General features: G+C 42.1%; 1 protein-coding gene across 1 annotated transcript in view; it reads right to left on the bottom strand.

Annotated features, from left to right (window-relative positions):
* Positions 1-20,947, bottom strand: part of PDIA5 (protein disulfide isomerase family A member 5) — a 106,023-nt gene that overhangs the window by 4,807 nt on the left and 80,269 nt on the right. Inside the window, exons 15-16 of the mRNA XM_075152866.1 lie at positions 10,382-10,452; positions 1,033-1,167 (exon numbers count right to left, since the gene is read on the bottom strand). Coding sequence (XP_075008967.1) covers positions 1,033-1,167; positions 10,382-10,452 — 206 coding nt within the window. The remainder of the gene's footprint in view (positions 1-1,032; positions 1,168-10,381; positions 10,453-20,947) is intronic.

The following is a 20,947-nucleotide window of genomic DNA, read 5'->3' on the forward strand; positions in this document are numbered from 1 at the left end:
CAATCAGAACTAAACACAGTATCCGTAACAACGCCTGGCTCAGCACCATAAAATGGTAATTACTGGGGTCCTAATGCTGGAGAAAACTGTGAGGTGAAGTTCCGTGAAGGCTTCCCCAAGATCCTGACTGACAAAGAACCTCAGAATTTGGCTTTTTTCTTCATGCTTCTCTATAATTTGGTGAGCTGTAATAGCAGCAATAACTTTCAGGCAAGGCTCTTTTACCAAAATCACTGGATGGCTTGAAGACCTCAAGTTTTTCTTGCAGACCCCAAGTTTCTCCAGGCAATCAGTCACTGCTGAGGAGTAACCTCCCTCTAGGAAGCTATGACAAATAATTGGATTGCTCCCTTATTTTCAGGCACTTTACAACCACGGAAAGCATTATGCCATTTCTGCCCCTTGTACTCATAGCCTATTATTAGCTGGCCACAGCAGGACAAAAGAATGAAACTTCAGCCCGTGGGCTAGATAGCACAATTTGTCTTTCCATCCTGAGCTCCAGGAGTGAATCTGATTCAGGGCGAATGAGATATTTAGGTTCCCCCAGTCTCCAAAGGACAGCTTTGTCCCTGCTATAAAACCAATGGTCTGCCACCATTTGGCAGCCTGGTGGACCCAATAACATGTTTGCAATATATGCGTGATCCAGATCCAGAACCGATAGGAGCAAGTTCTGTATTTTCTGGCATTTCTGCACCTAGCAGCAGCCCATACAATAAACCCTTCATTTTCATTGGGTTCAAATTCACTTGCAGACTTCAGCTTAAAGAATAAAATACACAACAAAGCATTACCAAATCTACTGCTTTTTCCTCTTCTCACGTTCCTAAAATAGACCAAGTATGTTCCTAATGCAGAGATGTACAGGGGTGTGGTACACAATGATTCATCCATGTAAGACAGTAACAGAAGCAGTTAAACATCCTTCCAGCATGGTAAAAATTTACTCCGCAGTTTTCATTTGCAAGGCAGTACAGGCAGAGGAGACCTTCCTCCCTGTATGAGGTGATGACTCTTGCTTTCACTTACCCCTCTTTCTCCAGTATATTTTTCCACAAATTTCCCATAATTGTAATAGTTGAAGGTGGGGTAGCCATCAACCCCCTCTTGCTTACACAGGTCATGATTCTGTCCTTTGGCACAGTCCACTGCAGCGTAGGAGATCTGAAATGCAAGAGATCAGCATGAGACAGGAGAAGACAAAGCAAGACACTACTTCATGGTTACGCTGCTGCAGCTTAGACTTAACACTAGGAGAGACCCAAGTCTTCTGCCAAAAACGCAACGGCTTTTGTAATGGCTCAGCTGTGGAGGAAGATCAGACGGTGGTCATCAGGTCAAGCCACGCGAATGGAAGAGCAGAAGCCTGCTCCCTCCCAATGAACCGTTGCGCGGCTCGCACTGCACCTGGCCTACGCAGCAAGGCGTGTTCAACTCGGAGCAGAAAATCACCTTCCTAGCCTCCCCATTGCGCACTGCGTTAGGCGCCAAACGGGAAATCCAGAGGCTGTGTTAGTAAAACCAAATCCGAGCACAGCAGTCACAGCTCTTGTCATGCTGCAATATTTTTCCTGCACTTTGGTTTTAAGTGACGAACAGTGACAGGGTGACTTTGATAATGGTAACAACCCACCTAACCCAACCTCCTTCCTGTGGCATGGCTAATGCTCGGAAAAGTTACCTCTTCTGTTCTTGGACAAACATGGCTGGTCACTTACGCCAGGCTATTAATAGATTAACGATTTCTACCCCAAATAGCTTTTGTAAACTCCATTCAGTTCTCTCAAGGTCAAACGGGGATGGGTGACAGGCCAGAGCATTGTCTACATGTAATGCACTTAGAGAAGAAGGTTGCTTGCTTGCAATCTCAGCCTGGCTTTATGTTTCCTTTCCTGTTCTATCTCAGTCTATTCTTTAAGGTAGGGGCTGTATGTTATTTGCAGCCATTAGTAAAGTGGGCTTTAATTCCTTTTGAAACCTCTAGATGCTACCGTCACACAAACAAACCTTGAGTAGGAAACAGTCTGCCGTGCTCTCAGCCTGTTGGCAGCAGAGCAACACCCTCCATCCCCGCCTGCTTCAGCACAGGCAGAGTGAGGAAGCGCAACCTCACAGCCCTAGAGCATCAGCTCAGCCTAACCCTAATTTAGAGCATTTGACATTTGAAACCTGAATCTGTGAAGTACTGAGGAAGGGCTGCACTTAACATTTCTGACGTTGAAACAAAATGCAATTCATAGGCTTCTACTTAAAGCAGCCGAGCCCTCTGCTGTGATTTCACACTGACTGTTCCCGCGAGCGGCAGTTCTGGCTCTGAACGTACGCTGCTGCTTACGCAGGCTTGCCTTCACAGCCCCATTACAAGCTCTGCTCAAAGCAAGCAGGTTTAACTACAAGCTATGTAAAAACCCAAACAAATGAGAGGAATGATTTTTGCAATTGTGGGTTTCAATGTATCAAGTGCTAATTTCATAGCAGACACATCTTAACTTGAAATTTCCGTTCCACAAGCCTCCTTCAAACAATCTGATCAAAATACCTTTTGCTTGCATGACTTTAGGGTTGCAGTTGAACTGTTCTTCCATAATTAAAAGATCACTTAATATTCCACAATGCCCTCCAGTTTCATGGTGACACTGTCAAAACGAGAAAACCTGATCTCATTATCCTAGCAGTAATTAAAGAGATTGGCAAAGCCAACTTCAGTTAATTTGCTTGTTTTGTTTTGGCTTTGAAAGCCTGACAAGACAATACTCAGTAAGATCTCGCTCGGGTCTATCTTCAGATGGAAAGCACTATATAAAGTGAGCAGTGTTCTTACCTTAAATGTTTGGTTTCTTTTTTCCCCATTTTAAACATTAATAAGGCTATTGCAGAAACAGGACTCTTGAGAGCTGTTAAAAACATGTATGATCACACTTTTTTTTTTTCGTTTTGTAAACAGAAAGACTCCTACTCATTCAGGGCCAGTTAAAATGAAAGGTTAGGAATAATACACTGCAGAAGAGTTTCATCTAAGTATTTATGCCTTACTGACCTCAGCAGCCAGTCAAAATTTAGAGCCCTGTTGGCTACTTCTGTGTAAAGGAAAGCTTACAATGGAGACAAACATTTATTTCATATCACAGTATTAATGCAGAAAGAATACTGGAAGTCCTCATTCCCTGAAAACAGGAAGAATAAATAAAACTGTTTTTTTCTTACTGCTCTAAATATCACACAGGGAGAGATTACAGCCAGAAAAAGGGGAAGGTATATTGTGCACTCATCCAGATCTTCGTAGCTGGTCTGAGGCATGAAACTGTTGTGACTGATGACCCATCTGTTCTTAGATAGTGTCTTGGAGATTAAGAAAATTAGCTTTTAGTACATTGGAAGGAAGAGAAGCCCTCTTTATCTGTACCTCTCTGGAAACATCTAAACTGGCTTTGGTTGGAGCAAAGAGCCCGATTTCATTTACAAAACGCTTTTGTGAGAATAGCCCTCAGTGAGGAGAGAGTGCAGTGGAGGAATGCGATGCTATAAACCACTGTTAACCTTGTTCAGCACATCTTTACTTGTTGCCTCAAAACAGATGACTGATGGACTATAAGGAGGTGGCTTCCAAAAGAAATGCTTAGTAGTCTGCTTGAGATACAGCTCTCCTCTGCAGCACATGGAAATCTAAGCTGGTCCATCTGTGCATTTGTTGTGCACTGAAATGATGCACAAAGATCCCAGCCTAAGTCTGGCCGCAACTGTCACATTAGCCTAATGCTATGCCTAATCTAACGGGTCTAACAGCAAGGGACATGCACATCTGGAGTAGTGTCTGGAGGACATGTCCATGGTCTGTCATTCTCTGAAAAGCTCCTGATGCAAGCTCCCACAGCCCCATGGACTCGCTGCTGCTCCTGCAAACATCATTTTGATCCCAGCTCTTCAGAACATACATTCCCATTCGGTTATTTTTACAGCCAGTGAGAGAAGAGAAACGGCAATTTTGAAAAGCCTTGTAACTCATACAGACCTGAGCAAAATTTCATAGAGAGACATCTAATTCCCAAGACTGTATCCAAGGCTGCATTTCAAATGCCTGCTGCCAACAGTAGCTGAGTAAGAGTACTTAGGAGAGCCTGAGTGATTACTTTAGAGTGGAAATGTTAAGGCAGCCTAAATATAGAGGTTGCTACCATCTCTATGCACTCATTATCATAGCATCACAGTCCTAATTGTCTTGCCTGTCTCACAGTGGAAGACCAAATATAGTGCACTGCAAGAAAAGAAAAGTAATGCTGAAAAACACTTGTAGGAAAACACACTTCTGGACTGAGGACCAATTCCAATCTCAATTCTATCAACTTCAGACAGCTGAACTCCGAGACATACCAGAATTTCAGCAAACAGCACCGATGCCCTTTGCTTCATTCTGTTTGTGTTTTCATGGACTGTGAATATTAAAATTCATTTCTGGTAGAGTCATCTCCTACAGCAGTTTTCAGTTAGGGTGAATTATTTCATGACTATACTGAAAGGCTGCATATAAAAAGATGGAGCCCACAAAAAGAAAGGCTTTGCTTGAGTCCTGGCTCAACTGAGCAGTGATACATTGCAGGGAGGTTTTCCTCTCATTCTCAATCTTCTTAGCAACGATCAGTTTTTCTGCATTGCTAAAGAAGGAAACTAAGTCAGGAAAAATAACAACCCAAAAAACCTCTACCAAAATGTGGTTAAAGACTTCTGGAGAGTATTACTCTCAGAAATGATGTTCATATTCAACTACCAGCAACAAGTTACACGGAAGTCCACTGGAAAGCATAGGTTAGCAAGACCTATATGCTTTGCCTTGTAAAAACACTAACTTTATTAAACCAGAAATTTCAGACAGATTAAGCATAAGACATCCATGATATGTATCCAGGAGCCAAGACACTTGGCATCACCTTTCATGAATTCCCTGTCATCAAGAGGGGAAAAAATCCTAAAAATCTGTGAGAGCAAGAAACTCTCCTAATGCTGGTGTAAGACGTGTGTGTGTGCGCGCGCGTGCGTGTGTATATGTCCATTATGGAAAAACCCAGCGTAAGAGCTTTCAGAAGACAAGACTGGTTTTATGAAGATTTTGATTGTTAGGGCTAAAATTTAATTTCTCGAGCTTTCCTAACTTTCCTCTACCCAGAGGGAAAAATCCACTGAAAAACATTTCAGGAATGAAAAAACCCTAAGTGCTATATCTGCAACACGCACGAAACTCCACAGGATTATGGATTCTCCATAACCCAAAACTGCGCTGCCTTAGATAGTGACAATACATCATTATATACAAGTTCTCTCTCCAGAGGCAATGCTGTTCAAGTTTATCACCATCCTGTTCAGTAGCTGTAGCAGGAATAGAATAGTTATCAAATGAAAAGATAGTCAATCAGAGACTGTGGACCCTAGAGGAAGTTCCTTGGAGCACATCCAGCTTTCTTAATGTTATTGGTAGTTCCTCACAACTGGTATGCAGCTTATAATAATTAATAATACCAGGTTAGTACGCATAATAATAATGCATAATAATTATGCATAACAATAAAAATTAAAAAATAATACCAGATTAGTATATGCATTTCTCCTTTATTTCATAGTCAGTATAGTTTAACACGACTCTAGCAACATCTGGGACTGAAAAGGGAAGTCCCACAGCAATGTTTCGTGGTTTTACCAAAGAAGTGGGAGCTTAACTACAGAGTCGCAAACTTAACTCCACGAGGCATTAGAATGTAAGCAATGTATGACCAGCTCTGAAGAGCTCCTAAAAAAGGAAACAGAGCATGGCATATTGTTCAGATGAAGTGGTCTGATCATGAACGCCAAGCTGTTAAAAACTCCGAACTTTTCATTTAGGTGCTTAAATAGAAGTGAAGCTATGCTGAAAATGTGACCGTTGATCTCCATGTGCCTCACTGTGACAGAAAGATGATGCCTTGTTTTTTTTACTGCGTAAGTGTTAGAAGGAAAAAGAAGTACTCGCAGTATCATCTAATCATACATCAAGAATCACAGTTCCCTTCCAACAGAACTGCGAAACAACTTTTTGCTCTAGAGGGATCTTGCAGGTAAGGAACACAATTACATCCAGCAGTTCAAATAGATGTGTAGAAAATTGAAAAAGTGGGATCCCTTGACCTTCCAGGTAACTCCTTTCTATTCTTAAACTTCTTTTATTTTAACAGTTTGTCTCCCAGTCACCATATAATGATATAGTAAAAATACCCTCTGCAATCCTAGTTGCTCTCCTGTTAAAATATGTACTGCCACACATTGGTTTATTGATTCAAGGAAATAAATCTCTGCTGGAGCTAATATTGACTTTTGTTATGAAAATGGAAGTGAGTAACTAACTGAATATTGATTTGAGAGAGGAATGATATATGATAAGCTTAAAAAAAATTAAAATAAAAGTAAAATTGCAGCATGGAAAAGAATGTTTCCAAGCAACATTTTTAAAGTATAGTCAATTCCAGACGACAATTACCTGATTATTAGGAAAAAAAGTCTGTTGCTGCCAAATGTCTTAAAAGCACCTATGAATAAGACAGATGCGCATTCTTCTCTATGATTACTCCATAGGTTTCTATTTATATTACCTGTTCTGGATCGTAACGGCAGTTACGAGCTGGCCTGCTAAAGCTTGTTGCGATTCAGGTACTGTTCTCAATGTGAAAGGCCTTGCAAATGGAAGATTCATTATTGGCTGCCCTGATGTGCCACAGCAGCATTACCATAGCTGCAATTCATCAGCTGTTCTCAGAGCAGGCCTATTTGCTAAGGGAAGATCCATTAGTAGGCACAATGATGTACAGTGCTAACATCACCATATTTAATGAGTCTAATTAAAAAGAAATTCAACACATGCTTTTTAAGCAAATAGGGATCAAATTCTTGGCCAAACTAAAATATTAACTCATTTGGAGAACTCTGTACAGTGATTTGGTTGGTATAATGATTTTAAACCATGGTTGAAACCATGGTTCACAATACACATGGGGGACTCACCAGTTTCACTGCTGTCTTGCAGGCCCCCGCTAGCACCCCAACTCACCCCATGAGCTGCACCCTTTCCAGCCATCTCTGCCACGGCTGTTTCTGTACAAACTCACTAGAACCCAGTTGCAGTGCTCTGGATTTAGGTCATTTGTACAGGAACAGTTTTCTGTGAAAATGGAGAAGATTGGTCAAACAGCAGCCCCTTTGGGGGAGTTCCAGAGATTTGTTACTGAGAGGCCTTGAGGAATCAAGAGCTTTCCTTCAGCAAATCCAAGCTGGAACATCACAAATCAGTTCCTTCAAGCTGAACTTTAGGATCAGCCAAAAGGCAAAATGCAGATTTTTTGAAGATTTAGCTGGTGCCCTTTCAAGAGTCTCTGGAGTAGTTAGTGAACATGCCTTCCCGCTCTTCAATCTGTTCAGCAAAGTGACAATCCTCACATTTGCATTTTCTGACGTACACTGGTCATTGCCAAAACTCGAGCTGTAGAGCACAGGCCAAAGTCTTTCCCCTGGCAGCTTTACGCAAAGACCACAGCGCCCCAAGGCAAGAATGCTCCAGATGGCTTTTTTTTCCCTTTTTCTTTTTTTTTTTTTTTTTTTTTTTCCCCTTTTTAAATAACTGAAAGCAATATGGTAACTGCTTCACTGGACTAGCCTCTCTGCTGATCTGGTGCTACTGGCATTGAATTTCTCCAGGTGCGTGGAAAGACACGGAGGCTCTGGTTTATGGGTTACACCCAGAGACGTGTTTTGCAATAGGCACACGACTGCCCTAGGCAAGCGAGCAGGCTCAGAATTTCTGCTAAAACCACCAGCAGTGATGTGGCCAACAAGAACTGACATTTTGGGCCAATGTTCCGAGCATTACGTTTTTAAACTCCAACTCCAGCAGTGCAGATGATGAAAAAGTACACAGCATTACACACAGCCCCGGGGGAGGTGGGGCTTCTGCGCCAAAACGACCCCCTTACAGTGAATCTGCAGAGCCAAAGACGCATATTTAACAGCTTCAAGCTCTGCTCATCTTCAGAATTCAAATGTAAAGACTCAAAGTTTCCCAAAGGATACCTTTTAAGATACCATTTATAACTAATTCAAGGCTGGAGTGTTTTTGATTGTTCTTTGGCTTCTGCAGAATTAAATGTTTAATTAAAGGACCACCCCTGTTGAAAAGAAGATACAGTTTAAATGCTACCATACTCTGTTGAAGTAAAAAAAAAAAAACTTTCTCCAGGGAGAAAAGAAAAAGACACTACTACAGACTAAAAATGAAAATTAGTAATCTTTCCCTACTTTTGAAAGAAGAAATACTTCTTCCCTCTTAAGCAGTAATTTTACAGAAGTTTGAAACCCTACAGAACTACGAATTGGCCGAAGTTTGAAGGCTCAGTCCAGTTTGAAACATGGGAATATGCCCAGTGCTGCTTGTGGGAATAGCCATGTGCCCTTCTGAAGTCTTAAACAGGTTTATTTTCTTTTCCACAGGAGCACAAACTGGCAGCAAGAAGCACCTTGGCAGGTTATGGCTGTACACAATTAAATAGGGCTCCCCAGATAATCAATCCCTGGCACTTTCATAAGTCACTGAGGTGGAATAACATCGTTTCCCCCAACTGCACACACCTCTTTGAAACTGTACCAGCCTAAATATTCCCTACTGGCTCTCCTGTTCCAACTCATTACATTTTATACCTCCCCCCTTCAGTCTTAAACTGAAGTCAAGAGTTGCAACCGTCAATCACTGCTCTGCTCTTGGAGTCCTTTCATAACCTGCAGTCTGAACCGAAAGCTTCACAAGCCTGCATTTACCACCACCACCATGTCCAGCAAACTGTGCCATGATTCAGACTGCTTGTTAATACATCCTGGGGCTCTAATAAGCAAGTTTCACATTGTTTGGTACATTTGCTTCATCTCCTCTAACTGAAAGTTTAATGAGTTTAGGAATGAGAGGCTTCACTGGGAACTACCAGAAAAGTGGGAAAACAAGGATACTTTCTCAGAGATCTTGGAAACAAACAAGTAACCAAAAGGCATCTGAGCACACAAATTTACAGCAGTAAAAGAACTGAAAGTTGCACGCCTCTAAATCTTCTGTATGCCAGGGGGCATAAGTGATGGACTTCTAATTTTACGCAGTCAGCGATACAAGAACGATTTGTTTCTTGTCAATCTGATGCATCTTCTGTGAGTTACAGAAAAGATGGGAGGAAAAATAAAAAAAACATGACACAAATTATTCTATTATGGTGGCAGGTAGATTAATAGGGGTATAACTGAAACAAAATTACCTCTTCATTTAGAATAGAATATAGAATAGAATAGACTATTTCAGTTGGAAGGGACCTACAACGATCTTCTAGTCCAACTGCCTGACCAGTTCAGGGCTGACCAAAAGGTAAAGCATGTTGTTAAACACTGACAGGCTTGGGGCATCAACCACCTCTCTCGGAAGCCTGTTCCAGTGTTTGACCACCCTCTTGGTAAAGAAATGCTTCCTAATGTCCAGTCTAAACCTCCCTTGGCGCAGCTTTGAACCATTCCCATGCATCCTATCACTGGATCCCAGGGAGAAGAGATCAGCACCTCCCTCTCCACTTCCCCTCCTCAGGAAGCTGCAGAGAGCAGTTTCCCTATTAAATTGCCAAATCTTTTCCATGCCACACCTAAACACAAAGCAATTGTGAAGTTGGAACAAATTCGGAGATCAGAATGAAATACAGTTCACTCAAAGATAATAAGCAGGTTTCTAGCTAGTTATCCGGTTAAATCCAGTGGCTCAGGTGTTTTTTTTTTTTAATCCCAGATATGCACACACGCAGTTAAAATGGTTCAGCTGATGCAAGGAAATTAACTGGTGTGCTTCAGCCATCAGATTTATTTTCAAGGCAGAAGGTCCTAGAAGGGCCCGACATCCTGGACTCAAGTCAGCCAACTTACAGAAATATATTATATTTATGCTATGCAAGCAAAGATTAGTTATATGATTGAGGTCTTCAGGACTGTCACACAACTTGTGGTTTCTCCACATGCAGCCCAACAGCTGACAAAAGTTGAAGGGGAGTGAAGATGATGTAAATTATCTTTTATTGACCTTTCAATAAGAATGTGTTTTCTCCATAGAAAAGAACTCTTACACAAAGAATTAAACAGAAAAGACAACAAATTAAGGAAAACAGAATAGGTTAAAAGTGTAACTCAGTTTGACCAAAAAAGATACAGCCCCTAAGATGCAGATACATTTCTATTAGTGTAACAGCAATTTTATTTACAAGCCTACCACCTTATCAATAAGCAAAACCTATACAGTACAAATGGTGGAAAACATTTTTAAATATCTCAGAAATAATTAACAGAAAGTTACCTTTCGATCTTCTTTAAAGACTTCAGCAGCAGTTGTAAAATGCGGAATGGCATTTTTACAGTGGGGACACCCTGTTTGACACAGGAAGAAAAAACCAGCATAAACATTAGTTGTAAATAAGACACTGGGACAAACTCAAGACACAAAGTCAATTAGTGGAAAATTTGTATTAAAAATAATTCTAGACAAGAGTTCTCCAGTTCTGGGAAAAGCGGGACAAGGCATCTACAGACCACGTGTCAGCTACATGAACTTAAGCACGTGTTTAAAATCCCTGACTTCAAGCAGTTTAAGTGTATACTTAACAGTTACACGACATCCCATACAGGGACCATGGTGCAGGGGGCTTTTCTCTGTTGCCAGTCCCTTAAAAGCATTTTAAGATCGCTAGCCACAAACGGACAAACCATTTCCCTGCTGCTGTACCTCCTCGTGGGTATTACCACGGAGGTTATTACTGCTGTTGCCACAGATGCCAGCTACATTTGGACACGGGAATAAAGACAGCACAGTTGTGAACAGGAGGAGGTTGGAAGTTGGAAAGGAAGTCGCCGGGAGCGTTTAGAAGTGTTTGGGAATTGCCTGTGTTAGAGCCAAGCCATCAGGAACACAAGGGAGGGGAAGGGAAGCAAGTCCAACAGGCTACACATCTTTCACTTATGGAGAACAAAGGTCCAGTCCCAGGTTAGGATGACTGCTGATGGCCTTCCTGGAGACCTTCCTCCTGTTCACCACAAATGGGCAACCCCAGAAGAGTTTTACAGACACAACACACAAGGACCCCACAGCTTTGTGTGGGAGATGGGCTGATACTTGTTTATACCACGGCAGCATTGAACAAAAGGCCAGTTCATCCCTTGCTTAAACATACACTAAATTTACTCAAACATTTCAGAAGAAGCCACAGAAGGGGAACAAGAACTGCTCTCTTGATTCAAGATTCAGATGTGAGTGCTCTTAATTCAGAAGCAATGTTTATTGTCTACGATTAATCTAAACTACTCTCAAAATATCAATACTAGGTAAGGCTTTGAAAAGGAAAGTACCTGCGCATGTGTAACAAATTACTTTTTTCAAACACAGCATAAAGAGGTTGTTCCCAAGCGAAGACGCGGGACACTATTTTTGCTTAGATGCAGGGAAAAAAGGAATGGACACACTTCTGTCAAACCTGTATAACTCTAGCAAAGGCAAAAGGGTTCATCCTGCTATTATTTCTGGATAGGAACAGAACAGAGCACAGATGACCGTGCTTACAAGCTCCAATTACAGCTTATGCTACTGTTGTTTACCAGTATTTTACAATGATAAACAAGCGGCTGTGTTACTTCTAAGTCAGTACTGAACAAATGCCCTCTTAAGAGGCTTGCGCCACCCTCTCATAAACTGCACTCACTCTTTTAGCTGACAAGAAAAACAGTGTCTGTGCATAAACGCTGCACACCCCTTTTCACAAAGGAAAGGCTGCACACCTCTTTCATCTCCACCAAAATGCAATTTCATTGCTTGTATGCACTGCTTTGCATTTAAGAGTATTTTTTTTCTTCAGAATAGGATTTTGAAAGCACTGCAAAGACACACGTGTATAAATACACCGAGTCTATGCAGTAACTAAGAATATCAAAAACTCAAGGGGACATTTCCTGGGAAACTGAGGCACTTCTGCAAATCCACCTTAACGGCTTCAAACTCTTCAAACGCAGTATAATGGCAGTCTATCCTGATGGCAGCCGTGCTTCAGTGGGAGATAGTGCAGGTCCTCTACAGCTTGCAAACTATTAACTTTGTTGAGTTGTTTGGCATTTGCCTGGGAGAAAATGGTCAAGAAAGAAAAGGAGGAGGAGGAAGAGAAGAAGGAGGAGGAGGCGGCGGCTAGGGTTCCAGGCTGCTCCCATGTCCTTCAGCCCACTTTGGTTACCCATTTTCTCTCTCACCACTTGCCTGTCCTATCTACCTGATACTGAAAGGCCTTCAGGTCAAGCTTGCCTCTTGACACATCTTGGATAATTTCCTGTACTGTGGGGTGACTGCCTCGGTTGACTTGTTAACACTGCTCTACACAAATAAATCAGAATTGGTGACAACATCTAAAAAGAATTCCAGAGACAAAAACCCGAGAAAAATCAGGCACCCCTAAAACAAGAACACTTGTTCTAGTCTACATGCTTACATGCTGTAGTGTATTGGAAAGCACTTCCAGCTGTTACAGTAAAACATAAAGGCTCCTAAAAACTTAAACCTTTCGGGTTCCCCTTTCTGCTTATGATCTTGAGCTTGAAATTTAGATTTCACCAAACAGCAACTTTCAATAAAAGATATTTCAAGAGAAACGCAAGACTTCATGTCTTCTTAATCCCCTCTAACACCTTTATGATACATCAGTTGATGTGTTTCCCACCTCGCAGGTGCTGGATCTGCAGAGGACGGGGCATTTGGTAAAAGCCTCTCTTTAAGCCCCCACTAACGCTGCAGGAGGTAAGAGCTCTCCATGAGCCACACTCTTCAAGAAAACCAGAACATGATTCAACAAATAACAAGCATATTCTTTCAGACACAAAAAAGTCCAATGGCTATTAAAAATGCAAGCTGCCATTTTACAAGGGCCACAGATGGCTAGTAAGAAAACAGCCCGAGTCGCTGTTTAGCTGGTGACTGCTGAGAGAAGCATCAGCAGCTGCTCAATGTCCCTTCCACCCTAGTGAGTCACCACTGCACATGCTGCTGCATGGTGTTCAATACGTGGCATTGAGAAGGGTTTTGAGCGTGGTTCTGAGCAAAGATGCACATCTTGTAAGGCCAAAAGGAAGCATCCGATTATCTAGACTGTTATGGCATTTTGGAAAAGGTAGGCAAAACCAAACATGCTTTGAGGTTGTGGTCAACAACACCACACAGAGGAGAGGACCGCCATGTAATTCAAAACAACTGAGAAAGGAACCTATGCTCACAGCTTTTATTTCTTCTTCTCTGTGATCTTCTCATGTTCCCACTCTAATACCAAATGACAAAAAGCTACCTTCATTTACCCATCTGAAGTTCCATCCCTCCTCCCCTCACTTCTCTCTTGGCCCAACCTCCTTTCTTTACTGCACTGTGCTTGCAAAACCAAAACACAACCATATGGCTTTTGGCAGAGCCAACTCCCAAGTCCAGTAGGCATTTTGTTAGCCTTGGACATCCATCCATGGAACAGATGTGAATGCTACACTGAATTCCCAAGGAGTTTCAAGGAGTCACCGAAAAAGGGGGAAGGAGCACATCATATGGAATAGCAGAACTTCATCTGTTACAACTTAGAAGGATTGCCAAATGCAGCAAACACTTGGAAGTCACCCAACCCAGTCATTCTATTTAAAGCACACATGCCAAAAAAAAAAAAGCAGAGGTTGATGTCTTCATTTTGACAGACGAAAAACTTGTTCTCCCCATTCCCTCTTCACACCCACTATCACACATTTATTTTAAGTGTTAACACTATCTTCCAGCTTTGAAAGTGCAAAGAAAGGAAATGTACCGAGCACTGAGGATAGGAAGTGTGCAGGCTTCTTACAAAGGATTTTCCAGATGGGCTGCGACGGAAAGAGATTAAACTGGTGGCATCTGAAGGTGTGGGTAAGGTGTCAAGAACCAAAAGGTCCTGCCCCTTCTCAGTACTATTTATAGGACAACAGGACAATAAGACACTATGGACTAAAGTAGTGAGAAGACTCATTCCATTTCATTTTAGTTGAATAATTTGGGTGCTATGGTAGGCGCACAGGCTGCCAACAAGGCCAAGAGGTGGACTTTCAATTGAGCAGCATTGGAAGTGGCACTTCTCGGGGCAGAGCCTTCTAACGTAGGTGCAGGGCTTTGCTTTTCCAATTTTCTTTCTTGGTTTTTACATCATTGTCAAATTTGATCTCAACAGAGTTAACAGCAGATGTGAACTGAACAGTAATTTCCTGTGCCTGACTTGAGAAATCTGAAAGCAAGCTGCTTCTGGAACATCCAGCCTTTCCACAGGATCCCAGGTGCTCAAAACCTCTAATCACCTCTGCAAATCTCGAGCTAACTTCATCTCCTAATGCAGAACACACTTGCATCACCTGGCAGGAAAGCAAGAGAGCTTGACATCTAATGCACATGCAGTAGCATGTGTTAAGGCCATTCTCCATTCCCAATCAGCAAACGATACAGCTTTATTACAGCTCTGGCCAGACGTTCTCACCTCTCTGTGCTCAAGATTTTGTACTCTGGAGGCCCCCCATGCAGCCCGTGGTGGTATCTGCTCCGCCTGACCACTGAAGCCTGCTGGGGAATGAGGGCTGCCAGCTTAAACCACAGGTCTGTGGATCCGTATAAGAATACCTGCAATAGAGGGGTTCTAAGTTCTCTTTGCCTTTGCACTACAAATTTTAAATTTCACATGAACCCAGGATTTTCTACAGGTTTTTTTTCCACCATTCATGCTGTAAAGTTGGTAAGGGCTGGGAAGGCACACTGCAGTACAGTCATGGCAGGCACCGTCACATTCCTCACCTTGAAAACCAAGTAGTTCTCGACTGATCCAGTACATGAAAAATATGGTTTCTGTGGGTAAAAATTCAAGAGGAATGGCTAATGAACAGCAGACAAGGGAAATCAAGTAAGCAGGCTTCATTCAGACCCATTATCACTGAGGAGGAGAGGGAGTCAGATTAAATCTCCTCTAATTACAGAGGCATTTAAAGCAAAGCTAGTGGGTCTTTTGAGAGATGAAGTGATAGAAAATATATAGCCCAGCTTATTTTCTGTGGACCGAATTTACTGACAGCAGGAACAACCGCATGATACAGCATCTTCTCTGGGTGTCTTTGAGGAAAGAATCAGTGTTGGTTTGGGCACAGAAAGGTGTTGGAGAGGCCAGCACAGAAGCTGGCTTCATCCTCACGGAAACACTGGTTTAAGGACTCTGAAGAAATAAGAACCGCAGGGTTGAGCTGGATGTGGTTTCCAACATGATGCCACAAAACATTTGTATACATGATGTAAAACAAAGATATCGCATGGGGAAATAGAAAAACTTACTAAGTGCTCATATCACCTTGCAAACTATTTTTTTTTTTTACACAAAAAGCAGACTGAGGAAAAAACAATATAAACCCATTTGTCAGGCAAGGCAAGAAAGACACAAAACTGATATTAAAAACCAAGTGCACATTGCCCCAAATATAAGAGTAATCAAGCATATGTTGTGGTAGCAATTCAATAAATCCATAGAAATAATATCCTATATTCAGAACTGTAAACATTTCCCATAATTGCAGGGTCCCATGGGATGCAGAAGGGATGCAAAGAGGATTTCAAAGCAATAGAACAATCAAGTGAATAACCTACATATCTTTATTACATTCAAATGGAGAATTTTTCATTGGACAGGGTTTCTTTTTTTAACCAAGTAAATTGTTTAGAGATGATAGCGAGTCAAAAGAAAAACTCTGAGATTCTTAAAACTTCAATGTACAAAAGATTAGGACCAGATGCCAATTATAAAGATGTCTCCAGAGTAGTGCATGAAACAGATGCACCTTGTTGGACAACAGTCACCTTATTACATTTAAAATAAAATTGTGTGAAATTTTCAGAATTGCCTAAAGAAATCAAGTTCTCTTTCAAAAAAAACCAGGTTTCTACTTGCTTAAATATGAAAAACGTCCTTTAAGTTACTTCATGCTTTGTTTAACTTGAAACTACAAAGCCCAGTGATATAATATAACCTCTCTACAGCTGAACAGTACAAGGTTAATTCAGTTTCCTTAGAAGAGTGAATGCTGTATTAGCATAGCACATAGAAGAAAGGTGAAGCTGTTTTTAATGAATATAAATCAAAAGCTAACAATTTGTACAAAATAGATAAAGGAAGCAAATGGACTTCAAAGCAGTATCTACAGTCAGCAGAGGTAATAATGGTGTTTTAAGCTTTAAATATATTAGAAGCAAAAGAAATCCAAACAATACTAGCAATATAGCTTTGAAAGAAAATGATGGAGTTGTCAAAAGGAACTTCACTGAATATATAAATGAAAATATTAAGTAGGTGTGGAGAGGGCCTCTATGCCTGGCACCTCCAAAATGCTCTTTGCAGTTCTGGGTCCACAAATCAAGAACGAGTTCAAACTGGAGGGCGCTCAGAAGACCCATAAGAAAAATAATAGGACTGGAAGGCGCATTTCATGGTGAAGGATCAGGAAGCTCAGTGTGTCGATAGCTTAAATCCAAAGATTAAGTAGTGACAGAAATCGAGAAAAGTCAGTCTAGTTTTCATTACAGCGAGCTATTCAAGCTGGGTGCCAAACGCTAAGTAACCTCCAGCGCCGGCTGCGTGCTGAAGCCAGACAAATTCAGACAGGAAATTCACATTCCCCATCACTAGTGGTTTTTAGTCTGAAAGGAAATGGTTTTCTAAAAAAGATGGTTTCACGCAGTGGTTCTCCACCTGATCAGACTGCAGCCTGTCCTTGACTCACCCCACTGAGCTGCAACTGCTACAGAGGTGATATGGTTTTGCTGTCCTTGTATCACCGTCTCCCAAACGGCCAGGAGCTGCAGCGTGCCAGCACTGCCCCACAGACAACAGCCCCTGCTGACCCTGAGCATCCTAACTAAAATGGCTCTACACCCGTGCAGATCAGGCATTTTGCCTTCAGAAAGCACTACCTTATACTTTTTGCCCACCGTTAATACACAATGATGTATAACCCTACCCATGTCGTTTCCATGTGTGCTTTTAGTATCTTGTACATAATAAAAATCTGATAAGTAAGGTAACAAAGCGGTGTGCATGTATTTTACATGAGATTTTTCAAAGAGATAGCTTAAACATGCATATATTTTAATATTGTAGACTGTTTCCATATCAAGTATACGAACTTAAAACTGTCAGTATTTTCATAGCGAAGTCCCGGCCACCTCCTTAGAGGAGATCTGAAAGCCCAGTGATCTGTGAGACCGTGGCATTTGTGCTGTCTGTGCTCTATCTTCAGCATGAGGAAGGGCTCTGCTCCCCCTCCAGCCCCCAGTTTAGAACCTCTCAACGGGTGATCTCAAATGCTTTAACTAATATCAATTAATTACGCTTCAAATTGCCCCGAAGAGAGACAGACGTGATTATCCTCCTCTGTCATTACACCCAAGGTTAAATGGAGTCAGGAAGAGGGTAAGTGACTCTCGGGGTTCACAATCCTGCTTGACGGGGAGCAGGGCTGCAAGGTGCTGACTCCATTTATTCAACTGCAAAACCATCGGGGCCTCAGAGGGCTCAGCACGTGGCAGGATGGAGCCCTCAGCATGCAAAGTGCAGAGCAGGGAATGACTTTCCGATTCCCCATCTCTGTTTGAAATCATCACCGTCTAAATAACAGGGGTAGACACTGCCCTCCATTATTGGTTTTTAAATGACTGCAATTCTAAGCAAGTGAAAGCAGCACATTGCACAGCTATCAAAGCAAACCCGGGAGCTTGTAGACCACAGAGTAAAGCAAAGCCTGTTTCCACTTCAAGAGTTCCAAGTGATTAACTAGAATTAAAACAAGAATATTACTTGGTCAATCAAGGAAAGACAGGCCACAGACAGTAATTGCACAGATAAGAGCTGAAAACGGGTATATTGCTTAAACTGACACAATCCATGTAGCTACAGAAGTTATTGAATCCACAGGCAGATTTGAGAAAGGCATTTGGAGATGAAAGGTTAATTCGCTTTTGTTCTACCAGTAGAGAATTGGAGGGCCTTTTAATATCTTGAATATCTGGAACCAAAGCTCATTTTATGACATGACCTGACACATAGCATAATCATATTTCCAAGACACGCGACACTAGTAATTGAAAGGAGGGGGATTTGTCCTTTGATTTGACAAAGGTCATGAGGTTTTCAGTTAAGCATCAGGTCAACCAAGGCTTGCCTTGCTACTCTGAACAACAACAGGCAACCTGCTACCAATTTCATAGCCTGCTGGTGGGTTTTGTTGCGTTTTTTCCCAAGCTATCTGAACTCTTCATTTTGTAGCACTTTGGGGATATACAGAGGAGCTGAGGGATACAAAAACCAAATTTTTGGAAACCACAGCCTTGGACATGAACACTTGCAATAGCAGCAGCAAAGTCATCAGAACCGGCCAAATTGCAAAGGTGAGAAGAGGAGAAAGACTTGGCACAAAACTCCTGGACTGTTTTACCCACTATAAAAGACAAGGATATGACCAACAGCAGCGAATTACAAATCACATGACAGCACTTGGCATTTGGCAACAAGCAATCCTTAAGATGGAAAACTGTAGAGCAAGCCACCTCTGGACAGAAAGGGTTAAAGAGCAATAGTTACATCCAGAACAAAACTTAAGGATCAGTTCCAGCACCTGGATTTTCCAGATACTGTGTCACTGGCCCACGTGGCACAAACGAAGCTGGTAACAGCAGTTAACCAAGTCAGCATCAGCCTTGGTTAACTGCAAACATAATTAAAAAGCAAATTAAATCATTTTGCCATCTAACATGCCAGTGGATGCAGCTGGTAATCAGAAGATAAACTGCTCTGAGTTAGCAGCGGTCCAGCAGAGCGCTGAGGGAGGCACCGTTGAATTACGCCTGCGCTAAGTGAGACTCAAAAGCAGCCCCTGTTATGATAATGTTGCATCCCCAGAAAAAGCATCGGTCACATTGGAAACGGGTTTGATGACAGTGCGTAAGGGTGGGTGACATATTCAGAGTTAAATGTCTCCTAACGTACCCCACACAGACTTTACGTGACATTGCACCAACACAGCTGTGTGTCTGCGAGGAGAGGATTTCACGGGGCAAGGGCATGCACTTCCCTCCTCTTGCCTTTCTCACAAGCCTGAACTGTTTATATACAGGTAATGTTCTTCACACCAATTCAAGCAGCTGTAATATTTTAGGACTACAGCAGATTTAAAGCATGAATGCTGTTTTACAAAACAAGAGGAGCTGGATCACCCCGACAAACTGACAAATTTAAGTTTAGTGCCACAGCTCCACGACAGCCACCTCTGAGTCATGGCTATGCGCAGCCCTGTGAAGTGCCTCAACTTCTGAGTTGAGAACAGTTAAAACTGTTCTCCCGGCACTAATTAATATCCTTGACACAAACACTGGGGCTAAGAGCAGTTCTGCCAGCCTGACTGCAGAGACCACTCTATAAATTCATCCTTTATCAAAACCAGCCTGTTAATAGGCTCTGTGGCATCAGCACTATTTACATCGACAGGAATGCACCTCGCTAACGCGAGCCTGTAGCAAGAGCACCACTAATGCAGGAGAGAAACCAGTCAGCGGCAGAGCTAACATATCAAAATTCTGCAGTGCCAGCCCACGCAGGATTTAAAGCCTCATTATCAGAGGGTCCAGACCTCACTTCTGCCTCAGTCAACAACCAGAAAATCCTTCCTGCAAGGGTTTTTGCCTTCAAACAGATTCTTTCTGTTCAGCATGTTTTTAATAATTTTTGAGAGCTTAAGCTTCATTTACAAACACGCACACTTTGTTCAGGCTCTTTGATACAGCCTCCTAATGAAAACTTAACAAGACGTGCTTGCGAGCGACAGGAAAACCTCTTGGTGGGAGCCAATCCAAGGCCATCATGGGACACTGAATTAATCTGTGCTGCTGCTTTGCTCAGTGCATCTGGACCCATTAACTCAACTCTTGAGTATTTTAGCCCCCGCTGTGCATCCTTCATACAGAACTATTCCACGCAGGTCTGCTCAGCACTGACACCCAGACTGGTCATCTCAGACCCAGCAGCCACTGGCTGAAGCCTCACAGTCAGTCAAAATTGCCATGTTTTGTTACAGCTTAGCCAGAACCTGGGATTATCTCACCACACCTTCCTGTGCAAAGGCTGAGATACAGTGCAACCAGCTTTGTCCCAGCTTAATTCAAAAAGCGAGAGGGATGAAAAGGAAACATTACCGCTGTCTTTGAACAAAGCCTGTGGGTAAAATAATGCAAGTTTGCTTTAGCTCTCAGCATTTTATGCACTGCTGATGAAACACACAGGGATGGGCAGGACTGATTTAAAACTGAAAAAACATGATCTCTATTTGATTTCTTACCACTGAAGAAATCCCTATCTGATTTCTTTCTCACTTCTTACTGATGGCCAGGAGATGACCCATCAGACAGCGATGATGTCAAGATTCCTGCTTGACTTCGAAGCCAAAGAACTCTGTTTTACATCAGAACAATACCCAGGTACCATCTCCCACTAACAGCTTAGAACAACACACAGCCTTTTAATGGCACAAACACCATCCCAAAGCCTTCTGTGATTTTATCAGGTGCAACACAGATGAAGCACCCTCATTCACTTCTTCCAGCCCTGAAGGAAAAACACTACAAAAAAATTTAAGTGAAGAGCCAAGGAGGCTGATGTCTCTTAATTGCACATCCTCTTGCCACAGTACAGCCACCTACTCAATACAAAAATACCTCATTAAAATAATCCTCAGTATGGTTTATTTCTGGGTGTTCTTCGGGTAACCCCTGTGGGTCAGGCTTCACCAGAAAATAACCTTTTTCAGCTGA

This window comes from Calonectris borealis, chromosome 6 (assembly GCF_964195595.1).
Source record: "Calonectris borealis chromosome 6, bCalBor7.hap1.2, whole genome shotgun sequence".
NCBI classification, from domain to species: Eukaryota; Metazoa; Chordata; class Aves; order Procellariiformes; family Procellariidae; genus Calonectris; species Calonectris borealis.